We start from the raw sequence: 26,910 nt of genomic DNA, 5'->3' as shown, positions 1-26,910 counted from the left end.
TGAATGAGATCCCAATCCAGACAATCCATCAAATTAAACCCATATATATGATTATAATGGTGAAAAGAAAAAGAAAATACAAGTTACAAGCCACTCAGTGTACGTCTAATTATCTAACCTAATAATATGTTGCTGTTTTTTTATAACTCCTGGGCAACAATTCAAATGAACTCTTGCTGGAGAGGAATTGAGTTCAGTAGTCGACCACATATTTCTACCTCCTGATGATCCAAATGGCTGCAAGTTTTAAAAAAGCTTTTACCAAATTCTCACTTTAGAGAACACCCCTCTAATATTGACTTGTCAAAAACTAATTACACCCATTTATTACAGAATGACAAAAGTGAAAAATACTGCAGTTTAATGTTAAAGCTGTCAAGGTAAAATCAACAATAAATAATGACTTCATGTACTGGATAGTTTAATGTGCTGTATAAAAAGGCCTCATATTTTATATGTTGATTAAAAAAATATATGAATAACGCTTTAAATAAATGTAGGGAAGTAAAAAGTACAATGCTACCTTCTGAAATGTAGTGAAGTTAAAGTATACATTATAAATTGCACTAAAGCACACTTTAGTAAACGTTCACTGCAGGATACTGTACACAATGTCTTTTCTTAACCAAACACATGCAATACTTCTGCAGAAACAATGTGGCGTAACTGATAGCAAAAGTGAAGCAATGACTCTCTTTCTTCAAGCCATCTCACACGAACAAAAACATCCAAATCAGCAGGTCGCTGTTTAGTAAGAGTTTAATATCCCATCTGTGCTACATGGTAATTACAAAAAATACAAAGTACCATAACATATAACATCAAATAGCATCTATACAATTTATAAATATGATTATATAAATATGCATTTTTTAGTGACAGTAAAAAGCAAGCTCAGGATCATACATGTGAGGCATTCTGGGTACACATCAGGGCATACTTTACAAAATCATAATATAATCTGATGATCGGGTAAGTGCATGAAGGTGTGATTACTGGCTGGCTACGGCAGCCTTACACAATAGAATAAGTCCTGTGTCTATCAAAATGTTAACTGGAGGTAAACAGTTCTGTTGTTCATACAGTCTTAGATCATATCTGTACAGACGGGTGCCACCTTGGAGTGAAAGTCAAGGCTTACCTGGGACAACTGGCGAGTGCTCCCCTGAGTTATGAATGATTCAAACTAACGCAGACGTTGAAGGCGTTCACATCTTTATCTGACGTTGTGATGCTTGCATGACTTTAGATAGTACAGGAGGAGAGACCATTCTGCTGCTACAGAATTTAGGCAGTAAAGGTCAAGTTAGGGAGAGGTTATATCCCAGCACTAATAAAGGTACAGAATCACAGCATAATCACTTAGAAGACGTGGCAAGGAGTTTCTTTCATCCACTTCTGCCAAAAGTTTTATAATCATGCAACAAGAAAATAAAGGCAGAAGTTCATAAATAACTCATTTTGCTGAGGACTTTTGAATTGATTATTACTTAACGACACAAAACTTGAAGAAAAAGAAAAGAAATCTGTGCTTTGTCTTCAACCAGCATGACTTTTCCATGTGAGGTGAATTTGATAGCAAAGTATTAACAGGGCAGCCATGACCAGTCACAAGTTGAAACTGAAATTACATGGACAACAGCAGTGCAATCTTTCTTGCACAACTGTTGAACAAATCCAGTAGGCTTGAAAAGGTGCTCATTGGAGAAAGGCAAATGAGTAAAAAATTTTAAAAAGTGTTCAGCACGTCACAAAAAACATAAACTTGCCAATACAAGAGGGAAAGTTCTCAAATGTTACTCCAATAAATCATTCTCTTCTAAACTATAGGTCAAATTAAATAATCAGCTGTTTTGGCTTTTACTAAATAAAACATTTGACATGGTGCCCCACACCTGTGTGTAAGGGTGAATAAGTGTGCAGAAAATACATACATGTAGGCCATTACTTTAGGATGTTGGAAACCATACTGTAAACTCCGTCACACAAACACTTCTCTATGTAAGCCTTTTTCCTGAGCAGGTTTTAGAGGGAGTGCCGGGCCGGGGAGCGGTGCAGCTGTGTGGGTTTGTGTGTCGGCATCCAGCTGTGTGTCCGGCGTGGACGGAGGGCTGAGGAACGAGTCGTAGTCGAAACCTTTGAGAGGCTGCAGAGACAAAGTGAGGCCTCGTCGAGCTTTGGCAGCTCGGTCTGGTCTCTCTCTCAGCTCCAGAATCACCTGAACAGTGACAACAACAACAGAAAAAACACTTTGCTTTTCCTAAAATCCCAATCGGACTCACGTTTGAACAACCAAACTGGCTACATTCGTCGGTTACCTCCACAGGCTGGCGCTGCAGTAGGGCGAGGTCAAAAGTTGTTCCACGGAAGAAGGTTTGGCGTTTGAAACGATCGAGGGTCCTCAGGCGGCGGGTCGGAGTTTTGCACAAAAGCTGGTCAGAGAAACGTAGGTCATGATATGATTTCAAACTCGCCAAACTGAGTTAGTAGATACTAATGCATGTAATCAAATAGTCAGAAGTGCAGATTTTAATGTTTTGTAGCTTTATGATTACACTTTGTGTAATTACCTCCGTTATTAACAAGGCCAGTGGGGAGCTGAGGCTGAGGGGCATTTCATAGGGAAAACTCCTCACTTTCCTCAGCATACTGCAGTGGTCTGGCTCTGGAGGCATGGGGAACTGAGGAGCATTTGAGAAATAATTTAGATTGTTTCCATTTGCAGAAGGCCAGATTTTAGACTTTTACATGGCAAAACATAAGGCTTCTAATGACTAGATTTAAGAAAACATATACCACTTTGAGTCCTTAAAACTGAATGTAAAATGACCTCACGACGAAAGCAACTAATATATTCTACACAACCTTCTTTCACGGCAAAAATCAATAACAGCTACGTCACTGAATGAAGGATCGTGAGTAATATCTGCTCATCATGCAGGACATGCCGAGCCTACCGGCAACAAGAGCTCACCTTCCCAGTAACCAATGAAAAAAGCAGGATTCCCAGCGACCACCAATCGGCTGCATGGTTGTAGGGTCCACCACTGAGCACCTCTGGGGCTGCAGAGCAGACAGAGCACGCTCACAGCACTGCATGTACTATATTTTTGTACATTTATATTTGAATTTCCCAGTATAATTGATTAAAATAATGCACAAAACATGAGTCTGTTAATATGGTCTCAGTCGGGGGATGTGGGGGATTATTTCTCACCCATATATTGGATGGTTCCACAAATGGTAAAAGCTCTTCCTCCTCTCTCCAGGCGACGGGACAAACCAAAGTCAGCTAAGCGGAGGTGTCCTAGAACAGACCATTTTAACCACATCATTATGCACACATGAGATTCTTCTTACTGATGCAGTTACAACTGGTATAAAATATACAAAAATGCACATCCTAATCAGATCTCATTAGCATATGTAATTGGGTGTAAAGGCTTTTCCCTCACAGATGTACTGTTTGCATTAATGTACATTGAGATACAGATGTGCACAGTCAGGATGTTCTCTGGAACGGTCGACTGCACACCAGAGCTATGCTGCTCTCTACTGGTTTTTACTCACCATTGTCTGTAAGCAGGATATTCTCCATCTACAAAAACAATGCGAAAATGACTAAATTAGACTCCCATTCATATTAACAAACGTACCAAATTAACTATGATAAGAAAAAGAATCTCGTAGCAGATATTCCTGAGCATTACATATTTTATTCTAATTCTAATTTGGGAATTAATTATTACACACAAGGTTGGGCATTTTAATAATATAAAAATGAAAAGTCAGAAAACGTAATCTGTAGCCTGAAACAGCAAATTTATAAAAATTGCAAATAGCTACACAGGGAAAAACACATCATATATTGTACTTTAACTGCATTGATATATTTCAATATAATTATACTTCAATTATTATTATACTTCATAAATGGTCTCACATTTTGTTCCAAAAGTTGTGAATGACCTCCTTCTCTTACCTTCACGTCTCTGTGAATGATCCCAAAGTCGTGCAGGAAACCTGTGAAAAACCAGCAAAGAAGAACAAAAATTAAAAACTCAACTAAAGAACTAAAGTGTTTCAAATCCTACCGACATTGGCTTTTGACATGGCTTTGTTGCTGTGGGAGATCCTTTGAGAACTCCTCTCATTTTAATGAGTTCTCTTTTTATAATTACTTAAAATTAAATACTGTTAGCTAGGGAAACCTTCCTGTAGTCACCTCTGATCTAATTGGGATATGTGAGGATAAAAGTGAGGTGGTTATGTATCATTATAGCATACTCACCGAGTGCACATCCCAACTCTGCTGCAAACACTCGCACTGTGTCCTCTGGGAACTGACCAATCATCTGCCAGTAGGTGTACAGGTCTCCTGTGCTGCAGTAGTCACACACTGTGGTAGGAGAGACAGCATTAAAACAGGTTTCTGTGTCATGCAATGTGGTGTGTGAGGGGTTGTGAAGGTCAGCGGGATGTGGAGCACACACTGGTGAAAGAAATTAGGAAAGAAGAGGGTAATTAGGAAGCAAGGAAAGAGTAAAACTATATTTCTCTACAAACCAAACAAAGGTGATTTACTGTAGTCAGTCTGCCAAGCACACAGTGTTAGAAAATAAAGGCAAAAAGGTGGGTTGGAGGTGAATAGTGCATAGCTGTGCGTATGTACTTTTAATACAAGAGGATGGCTTTAACTAGTCCTGATTTGCTTCAAATATGCCCCACATCTACATCCATGGCTTAATGATTCAGTGATGATTCACTGTTCAAGCAAGCAGGGGGGTCCTCTCTTTTGATTGTGACACATGTGTTCTTGCTGAGCTGCAGCAGCGTTCAACATCTGTTCCCGGGGCTAACTTTGCTCTCTTTTCACAGGAGGTGGGGTAGCAAACAAACTGGGTCACACTTTCTGAGTCAGTGGCTGATTTGGGAAAAAGGGTAAATGCTCTGGAGGAGAGGAAAAGGGGGGCAGAGCAGACACAGGCAGTGGTAGATCGGTGGAGCAGGGGTCTGATGTATCTGGGCAAAACAACCAGAATAAAAAGACTTTATGGGAATCTCCTTTTCTTTTGGTCATCTTATTCTAGGTGTCGGGTTGGGGATTGTGGAGAGGTTCTGGACAAGACTACCAGTGTTGAGGTGAGAAAAGGTGGAGTGAGGGGTTTTTGGGTAGTGGATCTGGGTAGGATCGGGTCACTGGTCTCTGGCTGACTCACTAATGTAGAGGTGGCGCTGAGTCTGCCAGCAGTCCTGGAGGTCATGGACAAATGGGTGGCGAACCTGACGCTGTGGGCAAAAGTCCAAGATCAACCTGAAAAATCTCAACGATTTTTCTGTGATGTGACTTTAATTACAACTTAAGGTGTTGTTGGTGAAATTCAAAGACTCAAAATGTACATGTTTGGAATTAGATAATAAACTTAAACATTACAGATGCATCATTTTTGAGGGTAGAGTGAATTAAAATACCTAAAAAGTACATCACCTCCTCAGACCAATTACAATGCGTCCCACAACATAAGCTTCAGTCTTACGTGCATTTAATTTATACTGTAGTATGAATACCATCAGTGTTGATATAATTAATGAATTGGATATGTATTATAACATTTTATCTGTATGAGATATGTTATGTTACTTTTCACAAATCCTATATATTTTAGCTAGATCTTACTTCTGCAAAAGGTTAAAGACTGATTGCAAAAAAGAAAGCTACCTTCCTGTAATCCTCACCTGATACTGGAAAGTACTGATTTATACCCCACATGTGATAGGTTGAATATAAACATAACTGCTTATCCTTTTGACAGCTTAGAGAGCCTATTTTACTTTTTACTTATAGGATATAAGACAATAAATCATAAACACATATCATTTGTAAATATTGATTATTGTATGAAAAGTGGCGTTGCTTTGGTTGCTGTATTTAGATTAATGTCTGAAAAATTTCAAGATGCTGTTTTTTCAAAAATCCACAACTTGTTCCCAACACCCACCTGGACAATAACTTCTTCTTTTGACTGCTCCAACACCCCGAGTCTTAGAATCTCTGATTTAGGTATAACCTGTCGGACGTCAAAGATACTGAGATGAAATAAGACTACACAACACAGGACTGCAAGGATTTTGACATGCAACAAAAATACTTATTTCATTATTATAGTTTACTGTTACAATTGCAGTGATTTGTATATTAAAAGCCTCGATGGCTACAGTTAAAATTACTTGTCCTGACTTGACGGTAATTTGGCAAATTAAGTCAAACCCAACCTATCTCATACTGTCTATCTTTTAACTTATTTACATACTATTATCATGAATTGATAAACTGTCTGTTCATTTGTGGCTTTGATCAATTAAATAAACACATTTAAGATGCGAGATTCAAGCAGAAGACTCACTTTGACAGCATAGGTTTTCTGCTTGGTCTTGTCCTTCACTTTCAGAATGGGTCCAAACGAACCTTTGGCGATGTAACTCAACACCTGGTGGAGTGAAACACAGTGACAGAGGCAGAGAGAGATATACAAACACAAAGACAGAGCCATTATCCAATCAGATCAAGCCTTACATATAATTTGTGTCTATGTTGGACTCGAGGCCTACCTGAAAGTGTTTGTGCCCGGGCACAGTTCTGTGGGGGAATTCGGGCAGGAACATGGTAATGAACCCCGGCAGGCTCCACTCCGCTCTCAGCTTGCCCGGGCCGACTCCCGCCAGCCTGAGCACGTGCTCCGGGATGTCGGGGGCCTTGCCTTGGAGCATTCGATGCTGGCCCAGCCGCAGGGCGGGTGGGGCCAGGCGACATAGGCCTGCTGGGATAGACAGACCCATGCTGGAGAGGAAGCCACGCCATCCAGATGAGAAGTCCTCATCTTCCTGCCCTTCAGCGGCCCTCTGTAGGGGAGACAAAGGAAGAGGAATGCGCCGAGGAGCATTATGGTACAGATTAGGAGATGGTGCTGCAGGTGCAACACAACATTATGAATCATGTCAGTGAATATACTTTCTGGGAAGACATTAAAAAAAAAACATTTATGTGAATTTTCTACCAAGATCTTAAGGGCCTCGCTAGCATTTCTGCATGTTTTAGCCAACTCCAGGCACTATTCACTTGTGTTTTATGCAATCAACACTTATCAAGGCAGGCGTGCACGGCTAATAGCAACTTTCTTCTTTTACTTGACCTTTTGGAAGTTCATAACCCAGAAACTCATGAGCCAACAGTGCTGGTTTAAGCTATGCATGATTATCAGTCTTATTTCACTTTGTGTCCGTGTGCAAACCCCCTAAAATGCATCGATGGAGCTGCAGAGGCCAACAGTTAATTCCACTTAACCAGCTTCCAGCTCTCATTTAAGATTTAACAAGAGAGAGAAAAAAATAACGCTTGATTTACATCCAATCTGCAGTCACTCGGTCACACACACAAACCTTCTCCTCCCCCCTCGAGGCTGCACAACAGATCGGATGCTCTGTGGAGCAGCATGTGTGTAATCAACCACGCAGGATGTTTCTACCAGAGCCAAATGCAATGACACACATCTACAGTCACTCAGCAGAAATAACTGCAATCAATGTGACATCTGCCTGACATCCGACCAGAGGCTGAGCAACGTTACGATTTAATTTGGACATTGTTTTGAGGCGTTTAATTGCAAATTGATGTCAGATGCCAATACCGGAAGCGTGAAGGTGTCTTCAAAGTAAAAGCGTAAAGATTAAAATGTGCTTTTGAAGATAACAGAAAGGATTCTAAGGGGAAACATCAATCCCTTTAAACTACTAATTTATCACCAACTACACAATTTGATTACACTTTATTTCAATATACTGTGTTTAAACACAGCCATCCCGGATTGGCACCGTCGTTGCTACCTGGGGATTTCAGGAGCCAAATAAACGTCATGAAACCAGGGGAATCCCCCCCCCCCCCCCCCCCCCCCTCTCTCTCTCTCTTCGTGCGTCACACTTTAGCAACCAGGAATTTCACGCAACTCACCTTCTTGTTTTTACTACCGTCGGCCCCCATCAGTGTGACAGGACAGCAGCACCGTCAGCCCCGTGCGACGTCTGCTCCTCATCCAGGCACCTCAAATTGAACTACGCGCCTGCCCGGCAACCTATCAACAGTTTTGTGCACAACACACACGACTAATTTAAGGGTTAGAAGACGCCAAACTAGCACGCGATGTCAATCCGCAGTTGAGCGGGCTCTCCGGTGCAAAATGTGACAGATATGGCGACATAAAAACAAGTTAATCCCGAGTATGGGCAACGTCAGCGCAAATCCGCCCACATCGCCATCCAATGAGACCGCAACCTGGTGGAGTTCAGCTCCCCCTGCTGCTCTGTAATCAAAGCAGCAGACAGCTCTACATATAAATATCAATTTCTATTTACATTTGCATCATTTGCATGGCAGACCTCAGCATGATTTTATTGTTTTTGTTTACAGGGAACAAACAAATGCATGCATCAATACAACTATGAATGCATTGTGTAGTGATAGATCTTTAATTGACCTCTTCATATCACTTGTTCTAAAAAATAAAGCAGTGCATGCATATTTTTGCTGTCTCAACACGATGTTAAGAGCAGACCCATGGGGCAACATTATAGGTAAGTTCATGCATGTTTGTAGCTTAAGCAGGGAGCCCAGGACGGTGGGGATTTACGAGCTCCAAGAGAAGGTGATCTTACAGGATGGAGTCAAGTGATGTTGGAAATGTACATAACTGGGTCCAGAAAACTGACTACTTAAAGTAAAAACTAAATCCAAACAAAGACATTACAGCCCAAGTGCGTTTTATTTGGGACTAGGAACAAATAAAGCGAACAGTGACATCCATACATTTGACTTTCAACATATGTTAACCAATTTGTGATAATTTCTACAAAAAATAAACCAAACTGTTGAGCTTTAAATAAAACAAGTAGAAAAGGTTTTGTCAATCCATGTGGGAGCATTGGGGGTTGAAGGAGCATCAGTTTCAGTCGTCCTCGTCGAAGTCCTTCCTGCCCTGGGGAGGTTTGGGTCCGCCTGCTGGTTTAGCCATGATGATCTGCAGGGAGAAAAGACAGCGGTCAGTCGGTGCTTCCTGTCTGGAAATCAAGAGCACGGAGGTCCGCGCAGCAGGCTGCAGACTGTGAGGCAGGCAGGTTAAACGTTTACAGCTCGAACTGAAGCAGACCTGTTTCAAAGTCTAAGGGGCTGATTTAAATCCAGACAGATACCAAAGTGGAGCATCTATGCTGATGAATTATTCATGAGCACATATGGCATACTTATGCTCAAAGAGAAAATGTGCTACAACCGAAAAATGGCTTCACAGTGATTGGAGGAAAATGACCCTCCAGACAACAAAGCCACTCATTTACATGTTCCCTATATCAAATTATATCACATGCAACATTTTAAAATTCTGCACGTCCACTGCGATAAACAGCGTTCATGAGTGCATGCATCATGCCATCAAACCATACTGTATTCGTTTATAGTCGGAGTGATTTAGTCTTCTGTCAGTGACACACTTTTGTATTATTGAAAAACACTCGAGAAGTGGCCGTTAGTAGTGACGGGCAAAAGAAAAACGTTTCACAGCTTCAGTGTCCCGTGAGCACATCGGTGTGAGTTAAAAACACACACACGCGCATTCCAGGACCTACTGACGGAGGTGTGTGTGTGCGCTCTCTTAATGGTGAGAGTCAAAATTATCAGGCGCTTCCTCCCAGTCGTCCTTGTCCCAGTGGCCTCTCTGCTTGGGAGCCTTGGGTCCCCCTGCAGCCTTAGCCATGATGATCTGCATCGCACACGTATACACACACACTAACGTCAACTACCTGGAGACTAGCAATTCACAAAAGGCCTTCCCAATACTTGACCTGCGGAATTTAGGAACTTCATTAGGGTTTATATCAAATTATAAACACAAAAACAAATAGGACAGAATAGAAAGAAGTCATCTGCTTTATGTGTATATAAACCTGGTGAGGAAAAAGTTAAAGCCAAATCCTTCCTTGAAATACACAAATAAATATTCCAATGCCATACAGCAACTATTAAAAGGGTATTGAAGTCGGAAAATGTTGAGACCGAAACTGAATTCTCCTTAAAAAAAAAAACATTAGATGAGCATGATCTGGAAGTTGCTTTTGATCCTCCGTGTGTGGCGAGTATTTGTGAGTTTTTGTACACACCTGGTCAACTCTCAGTACTGTGATGGCAGCGTTGGTAGCCATTTTGATGCCCCAGTATTTGACCAGGTACGGCTCCAGAATGCCAGCTTCAAGCATGTCCTTCAAAGCGGGGCCTTCTCCCTAAAGACAACATCAGTCATCAGAACCAAACGCATACACATCTAGTTCAATATATACAAACATAAATGCCTCTGCATAGAGCAAAACAGACGTATGCACTTGAGCTATGGTTGCCACAAGCTAAATGTGCATGATTATGCATTACATCTTTACCTCACTTTATTTAAAATGCCTCTACAACAGCATGTGAAATGATGACTGAACCACAGACTTGGGTTGAGCGAGCCCCCACGTTTTCAATATTTGTTCTGATCTCCTCGCGTACACATACACACCTCGATGTCGAAGCCGATGTTTTTGTTTCCCTCGTGGTGCGCAGAGTACATTTTGGAGATGAGCTCGCTCCCCTTCACACCGGAGTTCTCAGCCAGTGCTCGTGGAATAGCCTCGAAGGCTTCAGCGAACTTCTTAATGGCGTATTGTTCGAGGCCCGGGCAGGACTACAGAGAGTGGGGGGGGGGAAGAAAGAAATGTCATGTTTCTGCAATTCATCAGCCGGTGATGCAGTAAAGACAAAAAAGGGCAAAACCACGAGGAGAGGCATTTGTCTGAACCTGGTGCCCCTCTGTTTATGTACATAAATCTAAATACCTCTCCATATGAGGTGATCTGTTTGGCCAGTTCAATCTCAATGGCTCCCGCTCCAGGAACCAGTCGCTTGTCCTAGAGACAGTGAAGAACACAGAAACTGTAGCTGTTGTGCAGACCAAGCAGTACATGAAACTCTAAGACAGAACATAAGTCAATAAATATTCATTTTGACTGATACTTTACTGATTTGCTGATACTTATAAATAATGAAAAAACAATTTGTGTGTTGAAATGGCAATTTAAAATAATTTACAGATTATTTCTTATTACCAAAAACATGCTAAAACTCCTACAGCGATCTAACTTACCCTGACCAGAACCTTGAAGGTGTTGACTCCATCATCTACAGCTCTCTCTATGTCATCCATCAGGTTGTCAGTGGAGCCTCTGATCACCACCGTTGAGAGGACACCGTCCTCTTTCTCTGTTCACAACAAATCAAAACCAATCAGTACATTGAGCCTAAAACTCAAATGGAGCGAATACCAGGTGTGAAATGAAGACTTTGGAGCAAAGAATGACTTACCGTGTTTGAAGACCACCACCTGAGTGTCCCCCACCTCTTCGATGTACACGTTGTCACAGTGACCCATCTCGTCTGGAGTTGGGGCCGTCTAAGAAAACAGAAAAAAAGCATCATTATATATATGATATAACGTTATATTGTGGCTGATATACCTGATCAGAACATGACGACACTCACCATCCTGGGCAGTGCTATAGCTCCCAGAGTCTTGCATAACCTCCTGAGGTCCCACTTTGAGTTAAGCCTGAGGGGGGAAGGAGGCAGAATTAGGACATTGTGATAAAGTTATACAACCACAGAGACTTTGCAATACCTCGACGTTAACACAGGCATCTCTCGTCTACCCCAATGTGCAATGTTTTCATGAAAACACTTATTTGGATTATCGGCGGTCCCATGGGTCTTACCTGACCACCATCAGGTTGTACTTGTTGGCATAGTGCAGCGCCATGTCAGCCACTTTCCCCCCGGTCACCACCACGTTGGCACCGGACTCCTTGATGGCCTTCACCTGAGCCTCCATCATGTCCTCCTCTCCCTTACTGAAGTCCATGAGCTCCTTTGCACTCTTTATCAGCACTGTGCCCTGTGAGACAAACAAGACGATTGTTGACACCCAAGGCCAGAAGCTTCCTCACAAGTAGACCCTTTTCACGGCAGATATTTTGACTCGTCATAGTAGGAAAAGTGTACACAGCTTTTCCTGACGTGACGACGTATTGCTTACCTTGGTCTCTGTCACCATGCAGTCAAAGGGGCAGGAGAAGATGGCGACCTTAGCATCTTTCACCGATGTGACGTCTCCCTCCGCTTCCTTCTTGAAAACCATGCCGTGCAGCATGGAGGACGCTGTCACTCCACAACCCTGAAAAAAACGCCGCAGACATTAACTTGGAGGCAAACGACACAAACACGGATTAAAAAAATATTCAACGGACAACGCTGCTTACCAAAATCTTGCATACTCGGACATTATCAACATTGAAATTGCCGGACTCTGGGAAGATGGACACTGTAGCATAAAGCAGTAAAGACAAGAAAGTTAGAGAAACACTGAATTAATACTACCATCAAAGTTAATTATCTTTAAACAGCTAACAGCTACTGTTGTAGTGTTTATCAGTGTGCCATGTCATAACATTAAGACATTAAGTTTAATTATGACTCACCACAGGCCTGTGCGATGAGGCCGGCGAGGAAGTCCTCGTTGCCGTACTGTTTGCTCATGACGGCTGTGCGGATGAGAGAGGTCACCTCCTTAATGTCATGTAGGTCCTTGGCTGAGGAACACACGCAGTCCGACAGCATCTCCAGAGTCTTTTTACACGCCTTCTCATAGCCTTCAATCACCTGCGTCAGAGAGGAAAGAGAACATGGAGCAAATGCAGAAATTCTTTGGGATGAAAAAAATGTACATTTTTGCTGACTATTGTATCAAAATCAGCACCAAAAAGTATAGTTTTTTCCATTGATAATGCTCAACACACCAAAAAGACAATGAACAGTGTTCAAACAAAAACATCTTTCTTCCTTTTACCAATATGTTTTTGCAACTGCAAAGTATTTCCAGATACTTTGCCCCCGCCGTTACACCAACACATATACATGACGATATTCAGTGACTATACATCTGTTTACCTCCGACACCGACAGTCCCATCCTAAGAAGCTCTTCAGCCAGCTCCAGCAGAGCTCCAGCAAACACCAGGACGAAGTTTGTACCGTCTCCAACCTCCTGCTCTTGCATGTGGGATGCCATCACAATCATTTTGGCGGCAGGATGCTGCACCTATAAAAAACAAATGACAATCACAGAAACCGTTAAATCCTCATTTATAAATCAAATCTTGTACTCAAAATTGTTACACAATTCTGCGTTTTCCTCACCTCGAGCTCTCTGAGAATCGTTGCGGCGTCATTGGTGACAAAGAGCTTCTCCAGGTGGTTGATGACCATTTTGTTCATACCTGAAAAGGCAACGACGTCACAGTTTAACCATCACTGACTTTGTGGTCTCATCAATATACATTTTATTAAGTAAGAATATATCTTATTGATGGAGGAGAGAGCTTACCGTTGGGCCCATAGGCAGTGCGTGTGGTCTGAGAAAGCTCCTTACAGGCTTTGATGTTACGATAGACTGCCTCCTCGAGCCCTGAATAGTGCTGCATCAGAGGAAAACATAATTAACTCAACTGCTGGGACTTTTGTAGAGAGTTGAATTGCATGTCATTTATTGGCATTTTAAACAATAACTCTTTTTAATGAATCTATCAGCATGATCCTGGGGCAATAAGCAACCATGGACAGAAGCATCAGCACATGTGATGTGTTCAAGCTAGCCCCAAAACGGGAAGCATCAGCATCTCTGAGCAGCCAGACACGGTGACAATGAAAGCCTCATCTCTGACAGTTAGCTCCACGCTAACTGGGTGTGACTACTAGTCTGACAGTGTGTTATCATCATTGCAGCTAACGTTACAACACTGCAGACATATACAGCATGTTTTTAAGTGCTAGAGAGGACAGTGGAAAGACGCAGGCTTTGGTCCATCAGAGCGGCCTGGCTTCCTTCTAGAACTCTCCCACATGACTGCGTGCAAACTCGGTGGCTAACGCTAGCTAGCTAGCATGCTAAGTTAACAACCACACACTCAACGCTACCAAACTACTCCCAACAAAGTGATTTAACCTCACCTTGGCGCCATCCTTCAACATTTGGGCAAAGCCCGGCGCTTTGGGAACGTGAAGAGCCATTTTCGGATGTTTAGCAGCTCCGGTGTCTTGTGGAAGGTAGCCGCGGCGTGGGTTCAGCTTTGGGTACAAAGCCTGAGAGAGCGAGGAGGAGCGATTTCAGCGAGGCGTGGGATCAAAGACGGGAAACAACAAGGGACAAACTGAGCGGTTCTCGTTTCCCCTGCTATGACTATGACACACCACTTGGGGGAGCTGTTGCCCGTATGGTTCATCATCATTTATCTACTTGAGAAGAAGTAAAACTACCATGTAATAATACTCTCAAAAGTCCCACATTTACAAATGTACAAAAAGTCAAAGTACATGATTATTTATTATTGTGTACTTTTTTATGTTTATGCTTTGGCAAGACTGTTTATGAGACTTTCATGCCAATAAAGCCACATTGAATTTATTAAATTCACGATACAGCGATAAAAAACATACATTTTGGAGCTAATCACTATCAGGCTATTTGTATACACTGTTGGGTGGTTAAGGTTGAATCTAAATCATGTTTTATAAACTGTTCACGTGCTGTTTTATAGTAAAAATAAATATTTATATGTGATCAGTATGTATAAATCTGAAATGTAGCTGTCAAGTAAATGCAGTGTACGCAGAGTAAAAGGCATAAGAATTATTAAAGTAAAATATAAGTAGGCTACCTCATAATTATTGTATGGTGCTTGGTAAAATATACTTATTTACTTTCCACGACTAGTTATAACATTATATCACATAATATAAAGCATTAGAAGTATTTTTTTTTTCAAATATATTTTCACTTATTAGCTTACGTTACATGCTCGGTTAAATATGATGTTGAGCCAGGATATGTTGTAAACATATCCACTGAAATTCAAACAATCAGAGCTTCACAGTTGTACGCCTCCGTCAACCAGTCATGTTGCATTTACAATCTAATCGGGTTATCCTTTAGTCCAAGTGGACATTTGAAGAAATTCCCTGCAGGTGTTCCTGAGGTATGACTTACTACATAAGTATGGACAGTCATCCCATAAACATGGCGGCGGGGACCACAGCTGTTGCATGCATGGAGGTATAAAAATACACAACTTTTGGGTTTTTGAAGCTCAGTTTTTATTGTGTAATTTTTTTCTCTCTCCCACATTTAGGCACAACATCTCCCTTTCTCTCGTTAATACATAGAAACATCAGAGACGAAGTGTTTCGCTTCACTTAAGGCTGTTTGTTTTGAAAGTGATAACACTAATAACCTGCTGGATATGGCTTTATAACATAATCAGGTAACGAGTCATTACATCTTCCCCCATTACATCATCAAATGATTTATGTGTATAGTATCGATGTATGAATCATCCGCGGGCCGGTAAAAGCGCCAACCTCAGCCTGAAGTAAAAAATATGAGGAAAAAGAACATTTCACTCAAATACTACCGAAGCTATTATATAAAAAGTCCCTTTTCCAAGAAAATAATCTTTACATTTTAGCATAATCAAATGACATTTAATAAAAAAAGGACTAACAGATGTTAGTAACATTATTGCATACGTATAAAGTACAGGAAAATGCATCTCTCCTTTGTCAATTCAGTGTTAGTTCTGAAAAACAATTTCGGTCGTTTTTTTCAGACAAAGATAAATTGTAGAAACTAGAAAAAAAAGGTAGCGAACCTGAGACATGCAAACACACAAGAATCACTTGAATATTGCCAACTACACACAACATAGATATAAAAAAGACAAGCTGCCACGTAACAGTCTCCCAGTATCATACTGACAACACTACAATGTAACTGATACCTCGATAAAGATAAATGTGAACCATGGCTACAAAGGTCCCGTGTTTTACATACAGACATGTAGCTCAGTTGGGTTTACTCAGTTGAGGTTTGAGCGACTCAGTTTACCGCTGGGGTCCAACTTTCTCATCACGGCTCCTCCAGAACGGTCCCTTGTACTGGACCTGCAGAGAGAGTGAGAGAGAGAGCGAGAGCGAGTGAGAGAGGGAGGGAGAGAGAGAAGGTTATTAAAGTGTCCACAGGCCTCATCGATTCAATTCTCTCCTCTCTATAAGTGTATCCTAAAAAATACAGTTTTAAAAAGGTGTTCGATCTCTTTTTTTGCTCGGGTTGTTACTAATAATGTTAAAAGGGGTTATATTATAGTTATTATATCCAAAATAAGAAAATGAAAGCAATTGTTGACCCATCAGGAGACAACGTTTCTCAATGGTAAATATAGTAACAAGATTTCTTAAGACCTAAGTCTATTTGTGACGTTGAATTTAGATTAAATACATTCTGATTTCTACATTCAGACACCCTGGTAAGTAGGAGAAAGCGTGTCAGCTGATAAGGTGACAGAGAACGAGTGAATAAAGCAAAGGGAAGTGAAGGAGTAAGGAAGTGAGAGTGACAGAGAAGAGCATCCTTTCCTTGGACAATGGCAGTTAATCATTAGTCACAAAACAAGGCTTTTCATTGCGACGGGTCAGAGACTCGCATGTTCATACATACAGCAGCTCATGCTTTTCATGTCACACAATTAGTCACACTCAGAGAACAGGTTTACACAACTCAGCTGGTTTTTAGAGGCATAATGATTGGATCTTTGGATTTACCTTCTTCCCTACTCCACAATTTGGGAATAGTTGAACTGCCTGTTGTAGGAGGAAAACAAACTTGGGTTTAAATTTTCAAAGGACGAGGCTACATGTGATGCAAACTGATAACAGACAACGGTCCACGTGCCCCTCATTCTTTCTTGGATTGGTCCAGACCACGATTCCACATTTTGAACGTCAACACAGGAAGTGACGTAAATCTGTACTCTACGCTCTCTCCTCACATTTCTGTCATGTCGCCTGGCTCCAATTCCCACGCCCATACTCTCTCTCCCCCCTGCTGTCGCCCCCTCACTCCCTCCTCATTCGAATACCAGAAACACAGTTGCAGTTTCAAATCTAGCCTGGAAGAATGTCTGTGTGGGGGGAGGGGATCTGTGTGGGGATTCTTTGGGTGGGAGGGTGATCATGCGTCTCTGTGGTCTCCTTTATGCAGAATGTGTATGCATAACAGAAAATGGGACGACAGCTTCCTCAAATACACACAACGCTCGCATTCACCTACAACACACACACACACGCTTTCATTCACATACAGAAACTGGATTTCACCCACTACCATAAAACACTCAAAATGCAAGCGATACTAATGAAAAACAGAGATATTAAGATTTGCCGCACGCTCAGCGGTGATTACGTTAAATGATGCTTTACCCGTTGTCTCTGCCAATTATGTTGTCAAAGGCCTTGGACAGATGTTTGAGCCTCCTGATCCCACTGGACACCGAGTCCAGATCGCTGTCAAACTTTCTGTTACAGAAGAAAATCACCACATGAATGAAAGTAGCAAATAAAATCTGGAAAACAATGGTCTGAATGAATATCAGGAGACTTACCTCCTCTGGTTCTGTGTGTTGGGGGAGGCGAAGGGACTTTGTAACGCGGCCATGCGGACCAGCTGCCTCCGGCCTCCTCTCTTCTTCACCCCTCGTACTCCAGCCTCAGGAGTCCTCCTTCCTCTGGAGCCAGGGGTGCGTCCAGGTGTGGCCCCTGATCTGGGGGTGCGTCTGGGTGTTGCAGCTCGGCCCGGCGTGCGTCTCGGGGTGCGAGAAGTCGACGCACCCGGTTCTTCCCCATCACACGTCCGACCCGGGGTCGCCACCAAACACTCCTCACGGGAAAACTCTCTTGTCCTCTGCAGCCTCTGATTACAGGAGAAAAGGACACAAGATGAGGAGGAGGAAAGGAGGAGGGGATGCACACCGGTTTTGGTCCGTCTATCTACCTGATATACTTCAGTGACGGAGTTCCGAGCACTGCGTGTAAGTTGGTGGACTGCGTTGGGCTTCGGCTGCTCCTTCTGGGTTTCCCAAGTTGGGTTTTCTGGGAGGGAGCCGGTCTGGACAGAGCGCAGCGGGAGCCGCTTGCGCAAAGACATCCGCAGAGAGTTGAGTGAAGATGAAGAGCGAAGCTTGCGGAAACGGTCGGGGGCTTCCTGGGGGCTCTCCGCACCGTCGGACTCGTCCAGGACCGTGTGCGCCCGCCACACTCCCACCACAGCTTTACCCACTACGTCCATTATTGAAGACGCCATGTTGACTGAGCTGCAAGAGGGGAGCGGAGGTTAAAAAGAACAGCAGTGTGTGTGTATTATACAATAATAAAACAACCACTTTACACGGGTGTGAGGGAATTCTTTTCTCCATTTAGATGTGATCACATGTTATTTATTATTTGCACATTGAATTAATGAGTTTAGGACCTTATTTGAACTCATCACACTCAGAAATTATGATGGGGCGTTTTATGAATTAATAGATTAGTCGAGGATGACAATAATTAGTTAGTTGCAGCCAGAAATAAGACCAAATAACTACAATACAGGACGTAATGCAAATAAAATAAGCTAATTAAAGTAAAGTAATAAGTCACATTAGGTATTATAGAAGTACATTTAAGAGTTTTTCAGATATTAAGACAGAGATGAACATAATTTAACTCTTCAAAATCTTGAGCTAATAACATAAGTGTAACTGCACAATTATTTTAAAATTAAAAACATGCTGATGATGTAGAAAGAACAGGAAGTGACCCGCAGTTAGTGAAAGTTTCGTGGCTATTGTTTGATAAGGATTTGTAGCTTTGCAGCCTTTATTTTCTTGCGTCAACGACACGGTTTTCTTCCAAAACACAGTCGGAGGAGTGAAAAATAACAGCGAATTAGCACTTCTTCGTCAAATGGGAACGACAATGAAGTGACAAAATGCACACTCGTAACAATGAAACGTCTTCAAGTGATTATTATTCACAAATTTAAAAAAAAACGGGGCTGTGTTCGCAAACGCATCGTTAGCTTAACTGGAGTAAAAGCGTTGGCTAACGTTAATACGTCAGTTTAGCGTAACTTAAATAACAGTTAAATAACTTAAATACCAACTATCGAACCGTCTACTTCACCGCTAGCTTACCTAAAAAGTACCCGTTGTGAGGATCGTCTGCTTCAGCCTGTTGCTGTTGTTTCTTTCTTCCACTGTTTGAATTTGGCGGTGGACCGCAGACCGCACGCGGACACGCACGTCACCACGCCCTTCACGCGAAAGCCCACAGTATGACGTAAGACGTTAATAGAGAGGGTGTTACGTCGTGTGGGCTGGTTATCAGTCTATTTGGCTCTGTGGGTTATTATATTGTACATCCCAGCCTATTTCATCCTTTGCACAGAAGATCTCTCTATATAGTATATACACACAACTCTCAGTTGGATGTACTGTATGTTTTTAAAAATGTATGTTTATTGGTTGCTGACCCTGGCATTCCCCAGTACCCTTTTTCATTATATATATATATATACAGTATATATATCATGAAGAAATGCATGCTTGGTAGCTCCCCACTATAGCTCACTAACACAAGAGAGGCACACATGAAATCGTATGACGTCAGCAGCCAAAGAGCTCTAATGACAAAATTAACCGTTTCCTTCTCTACAAAAAAAAAGCAGGATTTGGGTTTCTCCCACTGTAAAATGTGCCATAACTGGGTAGTGGAACATACAGCAACCTAACCAAGAGGAAACAGATCTGAAAAATGACTACAAACCTCGAGTACCCTGGCTAGAGAGTAGTCATGCAAACTGGATGCCCAAATTGTCCTTATTTAGTGAAGCATGTCAGACAGAGCATCTATATTATTGCAATTCATCTCAAAACAGGAGATATAAGGCACAACGTTTCTTTCTTTTGAGCATTTCCTTAGAAATATAGCGTGTGCATACTTTCCACATTATTTGCCCATTAAAAAAAATCCCCTCCCTCTGTAAGAAGTTTTCTTTTAAAGAATAACTGATGGAAACATATTTCCTAACAAAAACAAACGAGCAAAGCCTGACTCTCCAACGCTGCAACATCCTAAAAGTGAAAGATAATTACTCCACTAAAAAGATGATTATATTCTGTATTTTTGTTATTGTCAATACTGTCAACAAATCCCACGAAAGACCAAAATCAACAATGTGTTAGTCCATCTTTAAATCGGCTTTTAAGTCGTTAAAAACAGTGCACAGATACATAGTTTCATCTTTATAAAGGCTAAATAATTTCCTAAAACAGATGGCCACTGTAGCTTTTTTAGGGACTATTTTCAGCGGCGGATCAATCCACATTTATTGCTCTATACAGTGTTCCAGCTCATACTCAAAGACTTGACCCAAGAGACATTAAAATTGCTCTGTCATCAGCTCAAGTTGTTCATTCATAGAATTACATTTTACTGTAACTAGTGACTCAGAGCCTTCATCACTTGAAAACTCCCACTCTTCTATCTGTAGTTCTTCTTGGGAGGAAGTTGGACTTCTGTGAGGGGGAGTGATGCCCGGATTAATTACAGGCTCTTCACTTGGCACAATTAAGGAGAGGGCAGAGTTGTCACAGGCTGCAAACTCTTTATGGATCAAGTCTCCCCGAACCTCTGAAAGACTCTTTGTGTCGTCCGGACTGGAGTTCAGCTGCTAATAAAGATGACAGAAGGTTTTTTTTGTCTCACAACTTCTTTCTTTGAAGGCCACGTCTCACATCGATAAATAGCCACAAAGAAAACCGACATTATGTCAGTTCAAGACTGAGATGGTGAGGCATTTAAAGCACTTTAAGGACAAAAAATCTGAAAGCCATTAAGACGAACATCATCTACAATGTCTTGACCTGTTCTAATTTATATATATATCCTTATAACATTGAGACTTTCTTTGATTGCAGATTCATTGCATACATCTCTGTAATAAAACTGATAAATCCCCACAGATTATTATCACTAATATCATCATCACCATGTCACAACTTTTCTGAAATATCTCTCCGATGTACATTGTCATTTTTTACATCAGGCCTACAGTTCTGTATGTAATCCAATACACCAGTCCAGCAATAAAGCTTATCTTTGTGAAGTTTATAATGTTCAGTAATGTTCAGACCAGCAGATGTCACTACAGACCTGCATGTGAAAAACCAGTGCTTAGAGGTCTTTGTCCACCGAGTTTGTTTTAGTCAGTGGTGATGTAATAAAGGCATCATCAAGCCTGTGTTTCCACTTTTCTTTAACTTTTATATTTTTGTTTTGTATTTACTTCAATGAATAAGCAAACAAAACCAAAGCTTTGTGCAGCATTAACATTCTTATTTTTGCATGTAATTAGCAGACAAGGACTCCGAGAATTTCCCAGAAGCAATCAATTAGACCTTACAGTATTAATGATTACAGATTTTTGGACACTACCTGTATAACCTGACGCAAGAAAGGACCACATAAGTAAATTCGTAACTATAAGCTGCAAGCATAACCAAGCAGCTTCTTTCACAAAAACAGCTTCGGTCAAGCTTGTGTTCATAATGTATTTTTGATGACTGAGCACACGTGCAATCTTGTCTAACGTGTTACAATCCATGTTTGGTATTGCACTGTTTTATGTGAACTTGTTAAGTGTTTTTTTTATTGGTAGAATGCACGATCTAGACCTTGACCCTCATGACATGGTAATCCCTGTCCTTTTGTCTCATGAAGAGTAAATGTATAACATGATTTTAACACGCCTTGATTGCATTGTTGAGTCACAAGTTAAAGTTCAGTGCAAATGTGGAAACTAGAGCTCAATGTGGCGAGGAAACAAAGCTTTTATTGCAAAGATATTAACAAGAAACAGGCAGAAGTGCATCACACTATGAAAAGTGTTTAAGGATGATCTCAAGGACTTCACAGATCGTCCTGCTACAATCTAAAGATGATACAATGTATAGCATGCAACATTTTGGAAGATTTTTAATTAAATTTTTGGAAAAATACTTAGGCCTTTGTGGTTTATTGCAAAGATTTAAATAAGAATTCTGTCATATCTGTATGATAAAAAGCTACTGCCAGCAGCCGGTTAGCTTAGCACAAAAACAAATAGTGGAAGTAACTACCTGGCTGTGTCCAAAGGTAACAAAATCCACATAACAGCACCGCTAAAGCTCACTATTTAACTTTGAGTTCCATCTTGTTTAATGTGAGCAAAAACCTGTGTTTTGTGGTTGTACACCAGGATAGCGCTATCACTTTCCCTTTAAGTTAAGTCTTTGTGTTACTATGCTGGCTGTACTGTAGCTTCATATTTAACAGACACACACTGTAAGAGAGTGCAATTGGTCTTCAAACACTCAGCATGAAAACAAATAAGTCAAACATTTCTGAAAATGACAAAATATTCCTTTAAAGAATTGTCAAATATGATCAAATTGGTTCATGGGTAATCACAGTCTCCTGAACGCAAAAAACAACAACTACCAACTGAGTTGTGATGTCTTCATGGCTTTTCTTTGGTGAAGTAGAGACGACTATAGTGCCAACTCTTCCAATGAAAGCAGTCAACACTAGGTCCAAAAAGGTGCTTAAAAGTTGCCAGTTGACGCCATACGCTAATTTGCATTGCTGACATCATCATCATCAGCATCATCGTCATTTGCATCAAGCTTACTTGTAAGGTCATCTGGGCACAACCTACTTGCAGCACTGTCAAAAGAGAAATAAAGCATTAGGAGATTCATTTTGTAGGGAGTCAGGGTCAGTCTTGTGCTGTATAGTACAGTACGTGTTGTATGTTTTGTGTGTTACCTTTGTAATTTTGTTCCACCGTGAAACAATAGCAAAAAGAGTGGTAAGGCACACCACCACTATCCCTGCAATCATGGGCATCAGTGGGAACTTCATTGTCGTTCCTACAGATGAGGAGGAGGACGATGATCAACCCACTTTGTCATCACTCACTGATTCATCATTTTATGTGCTGATTACACTGATTGTATGAACTGACCTGTCACTGTGACACTGAATTGCTTGCTGTGTTCACCATATAGGGGAGAATTTGCTGTGCACTGATACGTGCCTTCATGCAAGATTTTCTCCACGCTGTTGGCGATGAGCTTGCTTGTAAAGCCGTCATTGGTCAACAAGAAGCCACTTGCTACTAGATCCACTGCGCTTCCATTTAGTGTCCAAGACACAGATGAGAGAGGTGGATTGGCCCAGACATCACACCGCAGGACGAGCTCTGCCTCTTCTTCTACTGCAACTTCCTCTAACCCAGAGAGCTGTGGGTGATCTGAAAAGCAACGCCACCTTATGTTAATCTTGTAGCCAGTGTGCTTCTAAGGACGGCAATGTCAGTCTGTTGGTGGGTCACTACTTTGGCCCGAACAGAAACGTCTCAACAAGTCTATTACGCTGGTTTTGTGCAGACATCAATGGGCCCCAGAAGACGTATTTTAAAAAAGGTCTCTTCTATACTTGAGATAGAGGGCATGGTAAACATTATATCTTTTAAACATCAGCGTGTTAGCTGATGTTAGCACTAAGCTCAAAGCACCATTGTGCCTATAAGTTCAGACAGCCACACTGAAGGCTCCTTTAGGCTGTACTTAAGCTGTGCTAACATCAGCATGCTAACATGCTCACATGACAATGCTTACGTGCTGATCTTTAGCGGGTGACATGTTCACCATCTTAGTCAGGCATGTTAGCATGCGTGCTAAACCAAAACACAATGTAGAGCTGAGGCGGATGGAAATGTCATTACGTTTGCAGAGAGTTTGTCATAAACCAAAATATTGGACAAAGGGAAATCTTGACTGGATGATGAGAGGAAAAGTCAGGGGATCACCAAAGTCAGTGGGATTAATCCTCTGGAGACCATGAATATCTGTACACAATTTCACGGGAATCAAATCAATAGTTGTTGAGATATTTCAGTGTTGACCAAAGTGGTGGACCGACATTGCCATCCAAAGTGTGTTTGAAAATAACCTAAAAGCTTAATATTGGTTATTAGTTACTATAATTAACATTATTCCAACGTATATTTGAAGGGACTCACATGTGACATTCAGGGTGACCGAGGCCGTAACTGTGGCATTTTTGCCCAGGTGGCAGGTGAAAGTGGCCCCATCGTCTTCATAGATGACGGGTGAAACACACACGCTGCTGTTACCCTTCTTATTTCCTTCTGTCAGACTGACGACAGCGCCATTCCTCAGCCAGACCAACTCTTCGTCATCCTGAGCTTCATGGCCGCTGTCAGGCTGACAAACCAGAGACACAGTCTTCTCCAGTTCTGTCTGTATAACACCCTCACTGTTGACTTCTGGGACAGACTGGATGTTGACACCTTAGGAAAGGAAAGGGGGGAAAAAAGTTTAATGGATGGCTGAGTGAAGCAGTAAAAGCTTAGATTGCACAAAAGTGGAGAAAAAGAAAAAATCTTTCACTGGAATAATTTAACTGAAATAGGCAAGTCAGTTCAATTCTTGGTGACCAGACTTTCAAACCAGACAGGCTTACCAAATGTCTGGGTTGCACAGAGCAGGAGGAAATGGAAAAGAAGTGGTCTGAACATCAACTTCATTTTTACTCTTTCTTGGATAAACCTGAAAGGCAGAGAAAGAGCATTCAATCAGAGTTTATTTTACCAAAACTTCAGCACTTGCAACAGAAAATAATATAGATGTGTAGCAGTTAGAGACTCTAAACGCTGTTAGCATTTGTTGTTAACATTTGTTGTTAACAAAGTTTTTATACAACTTTGTGCTTCATTTCTCTATGCCTTCTGTTTTTATAAAGAACTATGAATTGTTGTTGAAAGGTACTTTACAAATAAACTTCCCTTGCCTGTTATTCTCTGTTGTTTTTCTCCACCTCGTTAGGCTACCAACATCTGTGACACAAACACAATCATTATTTGTGTTTCTACCCTCAGTATAAATTTCCAATTTACTTCCTCTCTTTCAGTCGATCTAAGTTTATTTGCAGGCCAAACCTATTAGACTAAAACAATCAAATTGTGGAACAAGCTTAGAATACTTCATCAAAGAATTTAAATTTTGTGCATGAGTGATTTATCAAGATAATGGATTGTTTTGATCGATTTAGGAGTCAGGAAAAGTGTCTGCAAAACATTTTTTTTAAACATAACAAACCTGCCATCTCATAGATTCTTCTCATAGAGCTGATATAATATGTGTTTTAAAATAGTACATCCAAGCAGAATGTATGTAATATCATAGTACGAGATTAAAAGAGAGATTTAACCAGATATTGTTTCCAAGAAACCAAATTGTTGTTATATTCTCTTGAGTGTTTGTTTATGATTCTGAGGACTAAATATAGAAAAACCTGCCTGTCAGATCAGCTGTAAAATCATCCCTTTGGATCAGATTATTATGTAGATTCGGTTCATTTTATCTATAAGGGATAGTTTATTACTTGAAGTTAATAGCAAAGTAATATGTGATTTCAGTTTGCTTAAAAATAAATAATAAGAGTTACTATTTCTTCCAGCAACACAGTACCAATGCTCTCTGCCTTTATACTCATAAAATAATACAAATAATTACAATACTTGTGAAATAAACTAAATAAAATGTAGCTAATATTTATAATAGCTCGAACATAAAAGATCCACTTACCCGTCAATGACAATTTCCTATTTCTTGTCTGTGTTGTGTTCACGATGTTCCCTGTGTGAGAATGTAGAGGACTGCACAAATCTTAAGTGGCTCTTATATACTTCACCTGCTCAAAAGGACACTTTTATAACTTCCTTCACTGTTTCTCTATGACTTTCTCATCATTCTTCTTTCCTGTTCCTGCAAAAACCCTTTCAATCCGCCCACCCCTGATGTTTTATTGTTTATTGTTCACGTACTTATAATGTGCAAACACAAGGACACTTTTTTATTGGCTTATAGTCATTACAATGGCACTAAAACTTCTAGGGTGTGGATCTCAGGATTAAAACACACATTTTACAGTTTTTTTCATGTTTGCTTTTAGTAGTTAAAGGTTTTTAAAGCCCATAAGACATTGATAATGCTATGTTCTAGTTTATTTGGCAATTGTAGACCTGTACATTTGTTGATGAAGCAAGTCACTGTCTGTAAGTTGTTAATGTATTTAAACTTTATAGAATTCTATTTTCATTTCATTGCATTTTAACGGCAAAATCACATTATCTATATTTCCTAATGTCCCAACATGAGAAGAGAACAGTGTTCAAGTTATTTTGATCTACCCGGATGTGACAATGAAGTTTTGGGGGATTATTTCCTTGTGCTGTGTGTATTGTGATGACAGAGACCAATGGAATGTGTGTATTAATATAAAAAATGGTCGTAAACAGCATATTTGACATAAAAATATCCAGCGTACGAGAGCTTTAACATTTGTCCTTTTAAACAGCATCAAACATGTCCGTCTCTCCTCTGATACTGTGATACAAGTTACCAGTGGTGAAAAGTAACTAAATACATGCACCAAGAACAGTACTTAAGCACAATTTTCAGGTATTCCTTAAAATAATTAAATGATATGCTGCTTTGTACTTTTTATGGTACTACCTTTACCTGTAGTTTGTTTACATATAAGGCCTTTATGTGATAAAATTACAAGTAAAAGTCTTGAAATAAAAGTGTTACTTAGAGTAATAATCTCAAAGATTTTCACTTAAATAACTGCCTGTTCAGTCACTATCTATTGCTGCATGAAGAAACACAAAGGTGATTGAGCCCTCAGTATTAAGCTAACTGAGGGTTCGTAGCAACATTCCCGCGGAAAATCAAGTCAAGTCAAGTCAAGATTGTAACTTTAAGTAAAAGTACAGAAGTA

General features: G+C 40.8%; 4 protein-coding genes across 6 annotated transcripts; all 4 read right to left on the bottom strand.

The window, feature by feature from the left end:
* Window positions 1-741: 741 nt before the first annotated feature.
* rskrb (ribosomal protein S6 kinase related b) lies at window positions 742-8,648 on the bottom strand. 2 transcript variants are annotated; one of them, XM_076101220.1, is made up of 13 exons: window positions 8,006-8,648; window positions 6,610-6,900; window positions 6,405-6,488; window positions 6,000-6,068; window positions 5,220-5,289; window positions 4,292-4,399; window positions 3,983-4,023; window positions 3,571-3,598; window positions 3,218-3,307; window positions 2,975-3,063; window positions 2,571-2,681; window positions 2,319-2,432; window positions 742-2,218 (listed from the first exon to the last, which is right to left on the bottom strand). In XM_076101220.1, exons 1-13 carry the CDS (start codon window positions 8,033-8,035, stop codon window positions 1,982-1,984), a joined length of 1,362 nt encoding a protein of 453 aa, XP_075957335.1. In that variant the 5' UTR covers window positions 8,036-8,648; the 3' UTR covers window positions 742-1,981. The 2 variants fall into 2 exon arrangements, with proteins under 2 accessions (XP_075957335.1, XP_075957334.1); XM_076101219.1 differs by having other exon boundaries at window positions 742-2,432.
* A 146-nt stretch (window positions 8,649-8,794) lies between these two features.
* cct8 (chaperonin containing TCP1, subunit 8 (theta)) lies at window positions 8,795-14,296 on the bottom strand. Of its 2 annotated transcripts, none has more exons than XM_076101217.1 (15): window positions 14,137-14,295; window positions 13,514-13,604; window positions 13,327-13,406; window positions 13,079-13,228; window positions 12,610-12,790; window positions 12,391-12,452; window positions 12,168-12,305; window positions 11,848-12,026; window positions 11,618-11,684; window positions 11,441-11,528; window positions 11,223-11,338; window positions 10,915-10,986; window positions 10,599-10,763; window positions 10,204-10,323; window positions 8,795-9,068 (listed from the first exon to the last, which is right to left on the bottom strand). In XM_076101217.1, exons 1-15 carry the CDS (start codon window positions 14,194-14,196, stop codon window positions 8,997-8,999), a joined length of 1,641 nt encoding a protein of 546 aa, XP_075957332.1. In that variant the 5' UTR covers window positions 14,197-14,295; the 3' UTR covers window positions 8,795-8,996. The 2 variants fall into 2 exon arrangements, with proteins under 2 accessions (XP_075957332.1, XP_075957331.1); XM_076101216.1 differs by lacking the exon at window positions 8,795-9,068 and adding an exon at window positions 9,075-9,806 and having other exon boundaries at window positions 14,137-14,296.
* Window positions 14,297-16,045: 1,749 nt separating this feature from the next.
* On the bottom strand, window positions 16,046-18,311 carry pimreg (PICALM interacting mitotic regulator). Its single transcript, XM_076102704.1, has 5 exons — window positions 18,011-18,311; window positions 17,622-17,929; window positions 17,440-17,535; window positions 16,783-16,821; window positions 16,046-16,125 (listed from the first exon to the last, which is right to left on the bottom strand). Exons 1-4 carry the CDS (start codon window positions 18,302-18,304, stop codon window positions 16,791-16,793), a joined length of 729 nt encoding a protein of 242 aa, XP_075958819.1. The 5' UTR covers window positions 18,305-18,311; the 3' UTR covers window positions 16,046-16,125; window positions 16,783-16,790.
* A 4,441-nt stretch (window positions 18,312-22,752) lies between these two features.
* Window positions 22,753-24,652, bottom strand: tmigd1 (transmembrane and immunoglobulin domain containing 1). Its single transcript, XM_076101464.1, has 5 exons — window positions 24,589-24,652; window positions 24,125-24,415; window positions 23,066-23,353; window positions 22,867-22,970; window positions 22,753-22,764 (listed from the first exon to the last, which is right to left on the bottom strand). The coding sequence occupies exons 1-5, from the start codon at window positions 24,650-24,652 to the stop codon at window positions 22,753-22,755; spliced, it is 759 nt and encodes a 252-aa protein (XP_075957579.1).
* Between the last annotated feature and the right edge of the window lie 2,258 nt (window positions 24,653-26,910).

Source organism: Anarhichas minor, unplaced genomic scaffold, assembly GCF_050575085.1.
Source record: "Anarhichas minor isolate MPS153535 unplaced genomic scaffold, ASM5057508v1 ptg000027l, whole genome shotgun sequence".
NCBI lineage: Eukaryota > Metazoa > Chordata > Actinopteri > Perciformes > Anarhichadidae > Anarhichas > Anarhichas minor.
The sequence above is the reverse complement of the archived record's forward strand: the minus strand, read 5'-3'. Positions and strand labels throughout refer to the sequence as shown.

Bases quoted from the DNA above. Each gene is read 5' to 3' on its own strand.
- cct8 (XM_076101216.1), bottom strand. From the start codon at position 14,196: ATGGCTCTTCACGTTCCCAAAGCGCCGGGCTTTGCCCAAATGTTGAAG. The intron at 12,453-12,609 runs GTGAGTCATAAT...TTTATGCTACAG, and splicing joins CCTCATCGCACAGGCCTGTG to TGTCCATCTTCCCAGAGTCC. The intron at 12,306-12,390 runs GTAAGCAGCGTT...CGTTTTTTTCAG, and splicing joins TCCGAGTATGCAAGATTTTG to GGTTGTGGAGTGACAGCGTC.
- rskrb (XM_076101219.1), bottom strand. From the start codon at position 8,035: ATGGGGGCCGACGGTAGTAAAAACAAGAAG. The intron at 6,901-8,005 runs GTGAGTTGCGTG...TCTCCCCTACAG, and splicing joins ACGGTAGTAAAAACAAGAAG to AGGGCCGCTGAAGGGCAGGA. The intron at 2,433-2,570 runs GTAATTACACAA...TTCTCTGACCAG, and splicing joins TGGCCTTGTTAATAACGGAG to CTTTTGTGCAAAACTCCGAC.
- pimreg (XM_076102704.1), bottom strand. From the start codon at position 18,304: ATGGACGTAGTGGGTAAAGCTGTGGTGGGAGTGTGGCGGGCGCACACG. The intron at 17,930-18,010 runs GTAGATAGACGG...TCCTGTAATCAG, and splicing joins CCGTCACTGAAGTATATCAG to AGGCTGCAGAGGACAAGAGA. The intron at 17,536-17,621 runs GTAAGTCTCCTG...CTTCTGTAACAG, and splicing joins AACACACAGAACCAGAGGAG to AAAGTTTGACAGCGATCTGG.
- tmigd1 (XM_076101464.1), bottom strand. From the start codon at position 24,652: ATGAAGTTGATGTTCAGACCACTTCTTTTCCATTTCCTCCTGCTCTGT. The intron at 24,416-24,588 runs GTAAGCCTGTCT...TCCTTTCCTAAG, and splicing joins CTGTGCAACCCAGACATTTG to GTGTCAACATCCAGTCTGTC. The intron at 23,354-24,124 runs GTGAGTCCCTTC...GTTGCTTTTCAG, and splicing joins GGTCACCCTGAATGTCACAT to ATCACCCACAGCTCTCTGGG.